Source organism: Cyrtonyx montezumae, unplaced genomic scaffold, assembly GCF_038088225.1.
Source record: "Cyrtonyx montezumae isolate F1298 unplaced genomic scaffold, pur_monq_1.0 scaffold_18, whole genome shotgun sequence".
NCBI lineage: Eukaryota > Metazoa > Chordata > Aves > Galliformes > Odontophoridae > Cyrtonyx > Cyrtonyx montezumae.
Genome location: NW_027071914.1, coordinates 14580501 through 14596940, shown reverse-complemented (window position 1 = coordinate 14596940; position 16440 = coordinate 14580501). Strand labels below are relative to the sequence as shown.

At 46.3% G+C, this 16440-nt stretch overlaps 1 protein-coding gene across 2 annotated transcripts in view; it reads left to right on the top strand.

The window, feature by feature from the left end:
- TGFBI (transforming growth factor beta induced) overlaps window positions 1-16440 on the top strand; it is a 170670-nt gene that overhangs the window by 16635 nt on the left and 137595 nt on the right. The window contains exons 14-17 of one of the 2 annotated variants that reach the window (XR_010622105.1): window positions 735-837; window positions 1237-1316; window positions 1800-1824; window positions 1982-2285. Coding sequence is in view for 1 of the 2 variants with exons in the window: in XM_065734866.1 (XP_065590938.1) it covers window positions 735-837; window positions 1237-1316; window positions 1800-1824; window positions 1982-2037 (264 nt within the window). In the remaining variant the exon portion in view is untranslated. Of the gene's footprint in view, window positions 1-734; window positions 838-1236; window positions 1317-1799; window positions 1825-1981; window positions 3063-16440 lie in introns of those variants that run through there. The other variant, XM_065734866.1, reaches the window with a different exon arrangement.

Sequence of the window (16440 nt, the reverse complement as noted above, 5' to 3'; positions counted from 1 at the left end):
CAGGGACGTGGCCTGCAACCAGAGCCCATGTTGGGGAACAAAGGATGTCTGCTCAGTTGAGTGGTATGGGAGCTGATCCAAAATGTGCACCAGGTCCCATCAAGTTGTGTTTTTGGGGTTGTAGTGGAGGGACTCTTGCCATATATTCAGTTCAGCAAGTTGGCAATCTTGAAATGTGGTTGGCTTCAGCTTTCTCCCCAGAAGGCCAATTGTAAATGACTTCCAGGAGCTGTTATAAATTTAACCCTGAGTCATGGGGAAAAAACATAAATAAATCAAATGAATAGCTTGTTCAGCTAACACATCTTTTTCAGTGTAATGAAAATGATCTCTGCACAGGCTTCCCTAACACAGCAGGATTTATTTAGATGTATAATTTCATTTCAGAAATGCTGCACTGCATTAAGAGAATGTAGAATCCCCTACTGAGGAGAAATATATATATCTCAGAAAATATATAGCTTGTGACTCTCCCTGTGCATAAGGAAGAAAATGCAGGACAGAAATGGAAAGGTTGCTGTTCCAGAGTCTGTTGAGTTGGCCAACGCATGTCAAACTGCTGCTCAAGCTATCATTTGGTTTTATACTCTCCTTAATTAGCAAGGGAAATGAAAATGCTTACAACCATCTAGTAAACTAATGAGTTCAAGTGAAGGTTTTGTAAGATTGGAAAGCATTGATGACAAAAGTTTCTCATTTTCTGCTTTTTCACTTCATTTTCTCCTCCTGAACAGAAAAACCACATAATACACGTCAACAAGGAGCCCGTTGCTGAAAGTGACATCATGGCTACGAACGGCGTGATTCATGCTGTGAGCTCTGTCTTGCAGCCTCAGGGTAGGTTGGTGCTTAGAAGCACTTAGAGCCACACCATCACTGCAGAACTGTCACCAAAACCACCTCTTGTGTAAGGAGAACAGTGTCAAAATGTGGAGCAGATGGTGCAGGATGGGTGTGTAGCACAGCCTGCTCTTGCTGGAGCCAAGTGCTCTGCTGGCATGCCCTTTTTGGAGTCATGGTCTCTCCTTGCTCCTGACCCTGATCACCTCCATCTCTGCCTTGGGAGGGAACAATTACTTCAGTTTAGTGTGGATGTTATGGGATTTTCAGCACACACATTGAAATACTAGAAGGAAGCAGCCTGCGTGCTTTGAGTGCCATCTATGTATGTTAATATCTGTCTGAATACACATTCATGTATGTAGTTTCTGAATGCTATCTCTGTCCCACTCTTAGCTTCAAGGCCACAAGAGAGAGGTGACGAGCCTGCAGATCCCGCGTTAGAGATCTTCAAACAGGCATCTGCTTTATCTAAGGTAAAAAAAAAATAAATCCACCGTTGTAGAACTACTGAAATTACATTTTGGAAGCAGTGATTTGAAGATAGTGTTGCGTTGAGATTCTGGCTTCCAAAGAGGGAATGTGTATATGTTTTCTGGTTTGATCAATCCTCTCTTCTTATATTTGATTGTCTAAGAAGCAATGTTTTGTATCATGGAGGCTGCCATTGATAGCACACCATGCACATCTTGGCACGCTGTGTCTGTCAACCTCCAATAATGCAAATGGCACCAAAGAATTGTTTGTCTTGCTCTTCTTCAGCACTTTTGGCAGTGCCAGGAGAACTAGCAAATAGCTGAATATCAGAAATAGAAGTACTTCTTCTAGTAAATCTGCTGTATGCAACTGTGGCCATCCTTTTGGAGTCCAAGGGTGGAAGTATTGGCAGGCAAAGCCTTATTGCTGTCAGGGGATTGTTGAGTTGTTCAAACACGATGTTTTCTTTCCTTTCCATGCAGGTTTCTCAGAGGAATCCCCGACTAGGTAAGGCAACTTCTCCACTTGTTTCTAACTCTATCGTATACTCCATCCCTTAAAGAACAGTTCACTCTGGGGTCTTGCTGCAAGGAAGATGCAGCCTACCCAGATGGGGAGCGTGTCCGTGTGTCTGTCCCACCCAGTTCTCTCTTCCCCTTTGCAGCACCCGTCTACTCCCGGCTACTGGCGAAGATGAAGGAGAACTCGGGTGGGTTCTGACCACAGCCAGAGCCTCCATCCCCCTCCCTGCCCACGCCACGAGGAAGGACAGAGTCATTGAAAACCAAATATTGCCCTTAAATTTATTTTTGTTTCCAATGGAATGGATCGGAAAAATGAAAAGCCATATACATATATATATATATTTTTAAGACCATTTTTATTTGCTTTTGGTCACAAAGTTTCCACCGGGAGGATAGTTGGGTTGGGTTTTTTTGGTTGGTGTTTTTTTGTTGTTTTTTTTTTTTGTTGTTGTTGTTGTTTTTTTACAAAGTAGTCATTAATTTGCAGTTTTTGACATACCCAGTTTTGGGCTTGCTACCTATGATGGACAAGGGCAGGGGCTTAATTCAGGCCCGATTCAGCAGCACAGAGAGACGCTTAGAGCTCGCCCTGGGGCTGCCTCTCTTGGGGATGAATTAAGGCCCCTGCTCCAGGCTCCCAGAGTGGGAAGCTCAGCATGAGCTCACTGGAATGAGATCATCCAAACCAGGACCAGAAATGGGAAGGGTTGCCCAGAATGGCATGAGGATGTTTAGCTTTCTGAGCAAATGCATCACCAGAGTTGCCAGCTGTACCACCAATGGTGACTGATTGGGAGAAGGTAAATTTGTTGAATTCACTAACCAGTGCCCAAACAATATTTTTTTAATTATTATTTTATTGTTTTGGAGGGTTTTTTTGAACAAACATTGGTTTCCTTCTTCTCCTTTGTTTTAGAAGTCAACCACACGATTCTCATTTAAAGGCATTTAACAAAAGCCTCTATTGACTTTGAAGAAACTGCATAATTATAAGCTATGGAGTGAACAGTTCTCTCTTTTATTTTTAATTGGGCTTTGTTTATGCCTATGGATTTTAATTTTTGTTGACAAAAAATATCAAAATGAGAGTTCTCCCTGGCAGAAGCCTTCCAGTAAATGGTGCCTTTGTAATACTGGTTGTGATTTTGTTTTGTGTTCTTTTTTTTCTTTTGTAATAAAAAAATTAAAAATAAAATCAAAAATATAAATATGAGAAAATGTTGGTGATCCTTGGGAGATTTTTACTGTGTGTGTGCAATTGTTTGGTGGCGTTTGGGGAGGAGGGAGGTTTGTGTTTGGGCAGATTGGTGTTTTCATACCTAGTAGTGAAGTGTTTTCTTGTTCTCTGTGTCCCTAATTTTTTGGGTTGCAATGGGACTGACAAATGGATGAGTAAGCAGATGACTGAACAGCCACTGCTCATTGCAGCAGAGAGTAGATGACTCCAAAAGTCATTTATTTTGCTTCTCCAAAAATATTGCCCTTTCCTCAAACTGAGGGGTGTCCCTGAGGCTAGACTTTGCCATCTGTGTCTGGGAATGGGTGGGCTGGCTCCAGTGCTCCCCTCCACGGGGGCAGCAATGCAGGGCAGCTCCAGGCACTACAGGGCTTGGTATTCTGCACACCTCTGAGGGCTCAAGATGTCCCAGAAATGTATTTAGGGACTGAAGTGCTCCCACACCGATCCTAATTAGCAGCAGCATTGCATCCCAAGGGCGCCATTGGCCGTATTACAATGCCAGGTGCACTTCACCCCTTTTAGGGCTCTGTATTTATTCCCTGACCAGGTATTACCTGTGGTGAAATGCATATTTACCAAGGAAAAAAGGGTATCAAGTGCAGCATACAAAAAAAAAAAAAAATCCAGATGGCTTTGGTCACTCTGGCTGAGAAATGCCCTTTTTCTTCCAATAAAAACTCAAATTGAAATCCCATCTACTGTACAGGAACCATCTGCATAAATTCAGGTGTGTGAAAAACAATCAGCCTCTCATTTCCCCTCCCCAGCCTCTCATCTCATCTGCAGCCCTCTGTTATTTAAATCTGGAGTGGTGGTGGGGAGTGCTGTGAGCCACCCATTCCCAGCAGCATCAGGAGACAGGTTCCTGGGAGGGGGGGGAAAGCTCAGCTTTTTGCAATCAGGATGATTAGTTAGGGACTCATACAAAAACCTGAGAGGAAAACAAAAAAGCCTTTCTTGCAGGTTCCTTAGTAGAACTTGTAGTGATAGAGGCAGTCTTCCCTTTTGTTTTATTTTTGCTTGGTGCTATACGTATTTTTCCCTTTCACGCTTCAAGAATAACTGATCTCTGCCATTCAGGAAGTAGATCTGTACCTCCTTGAGGTGAGTGCCCTTTGCTGGTACCTTCCTTGTGTCTGAAGTGGTGATGCTGAGTGGTTCTTGGCAGTAGACAGAACTGGGGTAAACTTTATCTGGATGTGCTCAGTACCTACAAACATCCCATCTGCTGGCAGAGAGCAGTCTTCATCCCCTGGGAGCAGAGCTCTGGCTTCTCACCTCCTGGTTTATGGGCAGGCGTTGGGTCTGATGGTGATGCAGTGATAACCTCTTTGTGTTCTGTACGTGGCCTGATCTACTAGGCTTGCTTGGGGGAGACACAAGCTCTATGAATCCCAGCAGCAGTAGTGCCAGCAGCAGCTTTCCCCAGCACTCTGGCTGCATGTCTGTTGTTTCACTGTTGAGTTCCCTGGAATCCTGAGAAGAGGCCCTAGAGAGCATTCCTGTGGGGTGAGGAAGCTCTCAGTGCTTTGGTGTCTCCAGATGATGGTTTGTGTTGGTTGAAGCTCTGGAGATGGACGAGTCCCCTGTTCCAGTGATTGTGGAATGGTTTAGGATGGAAGGGGCCTTAAAGATCATCTGGTTCAAATGCCTGCTGTGGACAGGATTGCTCCCCAGGGCCCCATCTAACCTGGCACTGTGCACCTCCAGGGATGGGGTATCCGGAGCCCTGGGCAGCCTGGGCCAGTGCCCTGATCAGCAGCCCTGATGCAGGGGCATTTCTCCCCTTTCCATGAGCAAAATCAGGGCAGTGCCAACAGCTGTCCCACAGTGAGATGGTATTGTTTCCCCTGACAGAGGTGTGGAGGGAGGAAGCAAGAGGCAAGCAGCTGGGGGATGAGGAAACGAGGAGTGCTGAGGCCATGGGAACGTCCAACTCAGCTGCCATTTTCTGAAGAGAAATTTTGTATTTTATTTTTTTTGCAGTGTAATGGAAAGTGGAAGTGAAAGGCGGAAGGAAATCACTGGTGGTGTGGAGAAACATAACTGCTGTGGGGAAGTGCTGGATGAAGGGCACAGAGCTGCAACAGGCAGGGAAATGGAGGAACATCCCAGGCCTGGGCTGCAGTGGGATGGGGGCTGGGGGTGCCCTCTGCACCCACCTCCAGGCAGCAGCATTGAGATGGGAAGAGAAGGGCCTGGTTAGGTTAATATCTACACGTGCCAGGGCAGGGATGCTGCTGGCAGCATCCTGGGCACCGACACCAGTGCCATGGGAAAGCAACCAGTGAGATTGGTCTTCTGGGGTATGTGGCACGTGGGTGTGCTGCACCAGCAGTGCTGTGTTCTTTCAGTTGGAGTATTTCCACCCCAAAACCCAGCGTGTGTGGGTGTGGGCAGCTGTTGCAGGCAGGCCTGTGCTGCACCGGCGTGCTCCTTCCAGGGCTGGGGCATCCCTGCAAGGAGACAAAATGAGAGCAAATACGTGCCTTCTCGAGGAGATTTAAGCCTAAAAGGGAACAAAGTAAACAAGTGTGTGTTTTCCTATTGAATATTTTCAAGAATGTGCAGGCTCCCTTGTTTACTTTCCTATAACACTAATTCCTTCACTTGCAGTGGCTCCAGTTCAGCAACGTAACTGATTGCACGCTGAATGGACAAACGTAGCTTTTAAGTGTGTGCTCTGCTGGGTGCTGACATCTTGTTGGTGCTCAGCTCTCAAACTGATGTGGAGTGGGCAAATCCCGTCTGCTGGGCACAGTACAAGTGTCCTGGGAGGGATGGGCAGCAGCATCACTGAGGGGATGGAAAGTTAACGCTGAATGTGAAATGGTTCATTCTGGGGAGCTTAGCACAGTGGGTTTTGTGCATTTACACCCTGAGACAAGAACCAGAGCTGCTTTCCTTCTAGAAAATTCAGACTTTTCCGGTGGCTTTCTGCAAATATTTTATGAAAAGCAATGCTGTGCTCTGTCTCAGGAGTGCTGCAGTGGAAAACGTGCTCCTCCGGCAGCACGGGAATCTGGGAGCGCTGAATTTGGCTGATGAAAGGAGCTCAGAGCCAACCCGCCCCATGCTGGAATTTGGGAGGTGGGTGTGCACCCACCTGGGCGTGAAAGGGTGAAGCCTTCACCCGTGTCAGAGGGCAAGCAGGGGATGAATGCAGCCATGCACTGCATCCAGATGTGCTGCGGGGTGACCCCTCCGAGGCAGAGCCGAGGGCAGGGGTGAGCCACCCACGTGCCCTCGTGTAAGTGCTCCTGCTCTGCTGCTGTCCCCTTGCTGCACGTGGTTTATGGGAAGTCATCACACCTGCGAGCTGTGGTCTCAGGAGAGGCACAGAGAAAAGCTCGGGTGATGTCAGTGCAGGGGATGGATGGGCTCGGGGGAGACATTGGTGCACGAGGTGGCCAGCTGCAGCTCCAGCAGGTTGTCTCAGAGGCCTTTTTGGTGACGCACTGGGGAGGCTTTGCAGAAACCTGTAACTTCTTGGAAGACAAACGTTCTTTCCAATCATTAGTGGTGCCTTCATGTTTCGCAATGTTGTTTTGAGTAAGCAGTTTGCAGGAGTCCGGCACTGCTCCTTAGGAAAAGTCACTTGGCACAGTGTGGTGTGGAAAGAGGTGATGGTGAGGGCACGGAGGGTCCTGCTGCTTCCCCAGGGAGCAGCTCAGCACCTCCTGGAGAAGGAGGCAGCAGCACAGATTGGTTAGCTGGATGCTGCCATTCAACATTCAAGCAAGATGCACCGGGAAAGTTTTAAGAGTTGCTGTGAGCAAACTCTTTCATGCGTACCCTCGACTTGTTAGCAGTTTTAGTTTCTGGCAGGAGAATCAAGATCTTCTGTTTGAAAGTTAATTTTGCAGAACCTGTGGTCCCTCAGAGGGCACTCACTGAACGTTTGGTGTTGTGGAGCCAGGCAGATGAATTCAGGACTTGCACTAGTGCTTCTCTGCAGCTCTCTGAGCATTCTGCCTTTGGTCCAAAGGTTTTATAAGCGGGGTCTAAGGGGAAAACCATGCATCCTCCACTACTGCATCACTGTTCTTATTCACAGCACTCTTTGAGCTGCCAACCAGAGGATGGCTCCATGGAGAGGTGAGGTGCCACCATGATGGTGCCAGCAGCCATGACCTTATCATTAAAGCTGACTTCATAACACCATTCTGAGGGCACCTCCAGTTGCTGCAAGCTGTAGGCTTCTTGATCTCTGTACCCAGCATGGCCTGCATGCTACTAGCAGTGCCCAGTGCTTTGGGCGTGGTTCACATGGTGGTGGCCTCCAACCCAGGGCTGGCACACAGAGGCATCCTACAACATGTAGCTCAGTCCAATCCTACAAGTGGGCAGGTAACAGATTGTCATTCCTCTTATCATGTAGACTGCAATCTACTTGGATAGAAATACACTGCAGGGGATCCATCCCTGTGCTCCAGCTGGACGGACCCGATTGTGCAACCCTCATTCTCATGAGTGATGGGGACACACCCCACTGATTGCCCACACGGATGTGTACTGGCACCAGCAAGTGATTAAACCAGCAGATGTGGCTGGTTCCTTTCCTTAACTTGTAACTAAAGAGCAGGAAAAAGTGAAACAAACAAAGCAAAGCTGCAGAGCAGTCACGCAAGGAGAAGGGAACCAAGGAGCATCAGCAGAAAGCACTCTGGGAGCACCATCTGTGAGCACTCCAGGGTCAGGAAACGCTGCTCCTGATGGAGTTCATGGTACGAGCGTGCACAGCCGGAAACAGACTGGGGGCGAGGCAGTGCAGTTGTGCCTTTCATTTGCTCAGCATCTTTTATTCTTTTTATGTAAAGCCAGCGGACGGGGAACTTAAAGTCCCATTTCTCATAGATTTTTTTGACTGTGGAATTGTTTGTGGATTTTCTGTTTCAGGGCTGCTGTTAGAGTGAAGTGTAGGGAGATGGTAGCAAGGCAGAGCCCCAGCTGAGGGACGGGGCACTCTTCCAGGACTGGGGTGCATTGCACCATGTGCTCACGTATGGGGTCCTGGAGGCTGCTGCACTGACATACAGGACCCTTTTTCCAGAAATAACCAGAAAACCAGACAGTCTTGGGGCTGTCTGATTACCTTTACAGTTACTGTCTGGTTACCTCTACCCTGTGCACCTTTACAGCAAGAGGTGCAGCTTCTGTTTCATCTTAGCAGTTCCTGAAGCAATCCCACTGCCTCAATGTTTATTGGGTTTCCTGATTCCCCTGAGCTGTTTGTGGGGAAGCTGTTTGCCTACTCTTTCTCTGTCTGCCCCCAAGAGATGGCACCGAGGGTCAAAATAGGTCAGGATACCGTGTGCCCACTGTGTAAAAGCCTTGCTGAGAGAAAGGAGGTGCTGAGATCCTTCACAGAGCTGTGGGAGGATGCGTTTGGAGAATCAAAGTGCTGCCTTCACCCGGGCTCGGCCTTCTACCCTTCGCTCATCATGGCACTTTGCTTTAATATGACACTTAAGGGACAACTGTGGGATGCAGTCTGGTTGTACCCATGGGGAGCATGGATTGCTGGAGTGCTTTGGACTGGTGGCAGGGAGAGGTGCTCTACGTGCTGAAATACTTCTGTGCTGCCGACCTGGGGATGCTCGGGGGCACTGAAGAGCGCAATGAGTAATGCACCGAGTAGGTGGTCCCAGGCCTGCTGCCCAAACATTCCTCTGGGCTACTATATTTGGATACCACGAGCAAAGTGACTTCACCTTCCTGTTTAGAAACAGCCCCCGATGCTGCAGCCCCGTTGCTGACGCTCGCCCTGCAGCAAACCCTCTCATCCTACAGCACGGGGGCTGCGGAGCTGCGCTGCTCCTGCTTAATTGTAACCAGATTCCCAAAGAAATGTCTGCTGCAGTATTTATAAATACCGCAGCCAGCAGCAGCTGCTAATGCCAAACAGGAAATTTTAAGCTGAACAAACTTTTCCACGTTTCTAAGTGGGAAAAGTAAACTGTAGCTAAGATCTATTTTTTTTTTCTTTTCAGGCTAAATAGCAACAGGCTTCCATATCCTCAGGAAGGTTCATGAGTCTTGAGGTCCCTGTGCCTTGCAGATAGCCCCTTCTGTAAGCAGTGCCTGCACTGTGATATGGAAAGTGGCTATTTTATTGGCTTGCTTTAAAACCAGACCTCAATGCAAGCCATTGTGCTGCATGGTGCAGCAGTCCAGTCAGTGATACAGGCACTAAATTAGGGCTGTCTGGGGCCAGAAATGGGCTGTTTGGGAAGCTTTCTGTAGCAGTGTGTGTTGTACACACCCTCGTGGTAGCATCCCATCTCAGGGGACTGTCAGATTCTGAGTTAATAGGGTAATTGTTAGTGAAAACAGCACAGAAATTGAGTGGAAAACAATGAGCTAGGGGATGTGCAAGCAGCAGCCACCAGAAGGAAATCAGCCCTTGGTATCTGCACTTCTCATTTTGAGCTCTTTTCCCCTCAAGCTGACATTATTTTCTAGGATTTTCTTGTTTCTGCTCATTTGTTAGTTGGGATCAAGATGGTATTTTGGAGTGCTAAGGCATGGAAAAATGTAACACCAAATCTTAGTGCGTTTGTTTGCTTTAAACAACTTCTGCCATTTATGAAGTCACCAAATTCCTTCTTCGGGAGAAAGGCACTATTAAGCTTTTAAAAACTGATTCGTGTCACTTCATAGACAAAGGTGTTGAAATGGAGATGAAACGAAGCAGATGTCCTCACTATGCATGTTCTGAAATCATATTCTCCAAATCAAGCATCTTCCAAAACGAAGAGAAGGAGAAACTATACTGGGAGTGCTTGGAAATAACTCGATCTCTTCCATCCTTGCTATTGTCTTTGTACACAAGTATTTCTGAAAGCTTGTTTTTCAGTAAACTCTTATGAGGAGGTCTTAATGGCAAGAGCTTCCTGAAGTGTTGTTTTGATGCTGAGACTTTATTGTTTTTAAATTCCTTTGGTAGCTGTTCCTCATCCAATTCCATGATGAGAGTCTATTTGCTTTCGAATGAATCGGGGATGTGTGGTGATGTTGGCTGTGGGAGTGGGCTGGTGGCTCTCAGCCTGTAAAGGGGCAGGAAGATTGAAGAAGGAAATGAACTTTTAGGGATTCCTGTGAATTCCAGCAGTTGGTAGCAGTGGGATCTCAGGCAGCTGTTGATAAAATGTGGGCTTCTGCAACCAATTTATTCATGGTGTGCATTGGAGGAGGAAAAGCTATCTAGGTTGATTGTTGGGGGGAGGGGAGCGGAGAACCCAGGCTGCCAGTGCTGGCTTCACAAGAGGAAAACAACTCTTTACAATTGCCTTTTTTCTTTATGTATATGCTGTCAGTGCAGACACTATATGGAAAACAAAGCTGAAAGACACCATAGCAGCCAAGAGCAAAGGTGGGGACTTGGAGAGTATCCACAGAAATATTCTCAATCTCCAAAATCTAAGTAGAAATGCTTTCTAATTGTTTGCCATCATGAGAGCCTCCAGCTCCCTTTGATGATGAATGTCTCTTGCTGAGGGACAGCCTGCCCTGCTTCAGTGACTCTGCAGAAGTGTAGGCAGTTAAGAAGGGGCACGTCTTAGCAGAGGGAAATGTTTTGTCTTGCTCCTACTTAGTGTTTAAGAGCCCCAGCTGTCACCAGGGGAGGCTCGTGGAAGTGGTCCAGGCATTTCACTGCCGTGGAAGTCTTTCTGCTTTTTGATGAGCTTAGATAGTGTGAGGCTGGGGCACACAGCTGGCTGCTCTTCCACACATCTTCTGTCTGGAGATATGGCTTTCCTAGACCCTGAGTAGTGGTTATACCCAGTGTTTGGTCAATGCCTTGATGTGATACCTTGATGTAGATCTTGCAGCCATGTGTAGCAGAGAAGATTACTGAATTTGTTTCCCTGCTTTCATGCATAAGAGCTCTAGAGCAGCCGTCTCCTCACTGTTGGCTATTCTGTGCCTCTTGTTTGTATTCAGATGTCTCCAGGGTCAGCTTCTTCCCCTGACTACAGGGATTCAGCAATGTGCAGATGCAAGACAAAGCAACTGAGCCAGGTCAGGCACCTGGGCTGTGGCAAGGAGGAGGTCTATTTACTAGTTTTGAAAAGCTACCAATGAAATGCCTCTCCTGCATAAATGATGAGAAAATTCTGGTTATCTATTATTAAGCTCTAAGAGCTTTGCTTTTCCCCCGGATATGATGCTGTATGGTTTGGGGTTATTTCTAAATCTCTGCCCATCAGGCTAAAAGGGCATTGCCTGACTTGTTTCTTTACTTATTTTAATGTAAATAAGAGTGTCAGTGTAATTTAGATGTTCTTCTCTCAACTTTCTGCATGGTTACTAGGGAATGACAAAGATACAGTGAAACTGAGAGCCAGTTCTTTGTGTTTTTGGGGAAAAACACGTGGAAGTGGGTAACTGTGTCTCAAAACGCAAAGTTGACTCACACTAGACTAAGGCAGACACTGAATCATGGATGCATTGGCTTGCACCATCCACTGCCAAACATCAGGTTACAGATGGTTCAGTGTGAGACATCTCCATGACAGCTTGAATAGCAAGATGTGGAAAGAGGGACAAGCTACAGATCTAATACTACACTGTCCAGTGTAGCTTGGGTTGTTTAAGGTAAAGGGAAACTGGAATGTCTATAAAGAGTGAAAGTAACTGGCCAAAGCCCTGTGTGCCAAGTCCCTGCTGAGGTGGCATTGCTCCACCATGCCTCAGGCTCTGGACTCACAGCACTGAGCTGGCCTGGAGTTTTTATTACAGTTCATAGCAATTTAGATCTGGTTAAGGAATTTTCCAGTCAAACCTTCCTTTGCTGGGAAATGTGGATTCAGTGAAACCATAGCCTTGTGAAGCATATGAGACAAGCTCTTGTTATACCAAATTTTCCACCCGTGGTAAGAAGAGGGGTGGAGATCATTACAGCATAACTCACACTTGGGTTTGGGAAGCTCAGGTTGGTGTTTTGGGCTGAATTTAGGCTGAAGAGGAGAACACCCTCACCTTCCCTGATTTCTGGGACTGTGCCAGGCGCTTGCCAGTGATGGTAGCTGCTTAGAGAAGGATGGAAAAGGGGAGGAAATATCAGTTCCTGTTTTTGAGCTGCTCTGCAAAGGACAGCTTCTTTCACTCTGTGCTAGGCTAAGTGAATCTGTCCTGCTGAAAGTGGGAGTGCATCTTGAAATAGATTTTCTCATAGATTAATCAAAGTTTTCAGAACCGGGCCCATCAGAAAGAGTGAGGCTCTGCTCAGCTGACACTGCCGTTGCACCCACTCACATCCCTACAACAACAAGATGTAGCTTGGGTTGTAGGGCAGGACAGCAGGGCCTGGAGCAAAGGCAGAATGATACTGCTGTGGCCATCTGCCCAAGCCACAGCCTGAATGTCCCCATCCTGGTAGTTCTGGGCTTGTTGCTAATTACACGGATTATGATGTGCACACCTTGTTGGGCTAGCTCAGCCCAGACATTAACACCCTGTGGGGACCTGTATGTGTCACACATTGGCCAAAATCAAATGGATAATATATTTATTAATGCTGCTGTTGCAAAACACATCCACCCACCAGGTATCTTTTAATAGATGCAACACTCCACGTACTTGAGCTATCTATTCCCAGCCCACTCCTTCAGAGGAAGAAAGCACTTGCCTTCTGTTTCCCTTGTTAATTTTAACCAGGACAGAAATTCAGACCAGAATACAGAAAAGCAAGGTAGCCAGCAGAGCACCTGCTCACAGCCCTTCCAGTGGCTGCTCCTGGCTAGCTCCTTCCCTGCCCCATCCCACCTTCACAGAGCTCTGATGCAGACCTTGGCATTATGCTTGGAACAATGATGAAGCTCAGCTGCAAGGCTAGTGTTGTCAGCCACACAGATCTGCCTCTCTATTTAAGTAGACACCTCACCATATCCAGTGCAGTAACCTGTGAAAGATACCTGTCCTTTTGCAGCTATATGCTTATGGGATGCAGACTGCTGCAGTGTTTTAATGTTTGTTGGCTCTAAGTGCTGTTTGCTTCATATCAGCAAAGTCTCTGGAATTTGTTCTGTGCTTCACCTGCTGGCTTTTAAAAAATTTTTCTTGCTTTTCATGAGCCTTACATAGAAAATGATCCACCACTGTAAGATAGAAGAATAATTGTCTGAACACCCTTCTGGTTCTAGTAATTGGTTTCTGGAGATTAGATAGCTGTGTCTCTGTCAGTCAAATATATCTGAAGTGTCACACAATTACTGCGGGCACAAAACCACTGTCACTCAAAGCAAGCTCATGATTTCACTCTGAAGAGGGTTATTATAATTGGAACCACCTGCACTCACTGAAGCCAGGAGCATTTTGGCTTCAGCACAGCTTTGCTGAGAACGTTAATGCAATTACTTATGTGAACTAAAACCTGTAAAGGATGTTTTTCTGTTGTCTCTGCATTAATTGTTTCCAGCTTACAGCATGGAAATGTTATTCTCCCTGGGAGGCCACAGGGAGAAGGGAAAGGAGGAATGTTGGGATAAATGGAAGGTTTGGATGAATGTAGGAGGTTCTTGGGGTTTTTCCTCCTACTCTTGCTTTCATTAAGTCATGGGAATATAGGTACAACTAATCAACTCAGACTGAGTAGAGCAGACCTTCGTCAGCCACAGGGCAGCTGTTAATAGTTCTGTAGCTGCAGAGCTTTCTTAAAATGGGTCATCTGGGTCTCCAGGGGGGTCCCTTGCTGTTTGAGAACAGGTCCTCAGTCTCCCTTCTGTGGCTGCTGAAGAACTGGCTGTGCAGCTTTCTTCCCCTTACTGCTGTGGCTGTGCTGTTCTGCTTTACAAATGCCAGCCCTTCTGCCTTCCCTTCATTTGTTTAGTCTTCTCATCCTCTTTCTTGCTTCAGTATGCAGTGGGAGTGCTGCACTGAGCTAGCTCAGCAACCTCCTGCTGGGTTGGCAGAGCACCTTTCCTTTGAGAAGCATCCACCAGTTCATCTCTACCCTCATTACACCTTTCCATACCTTTCTTCCCATGTTCACCTCAGGAAATACCCACTTAAATTTTCTTTATTCTCTTCACCAAAATTATTATCCCTTCTCTTTTCCAGTCCCCCTCCTCTCTCCCTCTGGTTGTGATCTTACCAATGTTTTCCTTGTGGGGTGAGTTTGGAATGCAGCTGAGCTACTGCTGCTTGAAACACTGACTGCAGTGCGATGGCCAAGTCCTCAGCTTCTCTAAGTATCTGAAATGTTGACTGTTCATGCTCTCTTTAACTTCTGTGTGGGGAAATATCTGTGGATGCACTCATGGCACTTGAGGAAAAAATGCTCCGTGCGTGGAGCCTGATGTTTGGAGTACTTGAACTCCCTGTTCTTGAGGGGGGTGTTGGAAAGAGTGCCTGAATCTCCTACGCCTTTGAAGGCTTCAACCATGCATGCCAACACTTGGATCTGGAAGCAGATGTACTGAAGAAATGTTCCCAGCTCAAAATGACTCATTAGCAGAGCTTGGGTTGAGGCCATACAAGCTCCAATTGTCCTGTCTCCAGCTGCTGGCCTGTTCCAGAGAGGCTGCATGGAATAGATGACCCTTGCTCATTAGCTAACACATGAACATCCTTTCTCATCAGTAGCTTCCACATGCTGAAATTACTCACTTGACATCCAAATATTAATGCAAAATGGCTTTTTAATACTGAAAGCTATTCCCTTCCTGCACTGTCCAAACCATAGCCTTTTGGATGGGCTTCTGATGTGCTGCTGCTTTCTCCAAAGCAACCATCCCCTGTAAATAGTAAGCAGATAATGGAAAAGGAATGCATATCTGAAGCCTTTAAGAAGAGAGATCATTAAGGCGTTTCATTTAAAAAACAAAAAAACCCAATGAATTTTAATACCAGATAAAGAAACTAGAATTGTTCTTCGAAAGCCCCTATAGCTTTTCACTCTAGGAGAGTTATGAGTGGTTGTAAAGCTAAGGAATAGGAAGGCAGGCAGTGCACAGCCTGATTGATCGGGATAACTCCTGATTAATTCCAGAGAAATAATCTGGGAGTGAGTACCAGAAAGGTTGACTGGTTGTTCTATCCAGGCATCCAAGTTTCTCCTCCAGAAGCAGAGCAGGGGAGGAAGGTGTGGCAGAGTCCTTCTGGTTGGGGTATTCTGCATGGTTTGGTGTGGTTTTCCTGGGAGGGTCTCTCCCACTGTTTGTTCTGCTTTTCTGTTCCATTTTGAAAATGCAAGCTAATTGTTGTGCCAACGCTAACAACACAGTGCCACAACAAATGCCAATTTGCTAAATCAGTAAGCAAGATTATTAGCCTGTTTATATAAGTTTTCTTCAGGCACGTCAAATATTTTAGTTGTGGAATGATCGTAGTCATTTTAATATGGCCAGACTGTATCCAGACAGTCTAGGGATTTCAAAAATCATTTCCTTAAATTTATTGCTGTTTCAGGCTTTCGTTTTGCCTCTAACACAGCGTGCTTGAGTTTCTCTTGCAGCCTACTCACCATCTGCAAAGTTGTTTTCAATGTGCTACTGTGCCTTGATCCATTTCCTCAATAACTAATGCCTCATACTAAGCAGCAGAAGTGCCTTTGCTGGGCTGTGCAGTATCAGAATGCAGTTCTCACTGGTCTTTAACCCAAGACCTTCCCACCTTACTGTTTTTGCATAGATGTTGGTGTCATTCAAGTGGGATCAGTCTTTGGGTGGGAGATCAGGCTGGACCTGGGTTGGGCTGTGATGTGATACCCAGCCTGGCCAACTTGGCCTTGCAGAGTTGGTGGTCTCAGAGCTAGCTTTAAGGCAGCGACTGGGGTTTTCTTTCCTGTGAGCTTTCCAACTTGCATCTTGCATAGGTCTGTCAGCATCATCTGTCTGTCTTTCCATTCCTATTACCTTTGCTCCCCATGGAGCAAATCACTCCCATCACTGGAGTGGTATCAAACAAAAGCTCTTCAGTGTACTGTCAGTGCAACGATGTGGCTGATGCTTTGCATATTAACTTGACTTTTTTTTTTTCCCCCAGCTAAATCTAAATTAAAAACACCAACAAAAATAACTACTTTGACACTGAGACAAAGAGCAGTTATTCATGGTCAGAAACAAGAGTGTAATACCATCATTAGGATTTCTGATTATTGCTCTGCCATGTGCCATTTTAGACCACACTTCTTCCCTCCTCACCTTAGAAGTATCCACAAGTCTGAATTCTAAGCTTGTCCCCAAAGTCTTGAAGAAAGCTTTTGTTTCTGATTTTGCTCAGACAGCACTGTTTCTCTTGCAAACCAAAAAGCAGTAAGCCTTTGTTTGAATCCTGTGGTTTTCTATGGCTTGGCTCTCCAGATGGTTTTGTTATTTCACCTTTGGTTGTGTAATCTGGAATGCTAATGCAGAC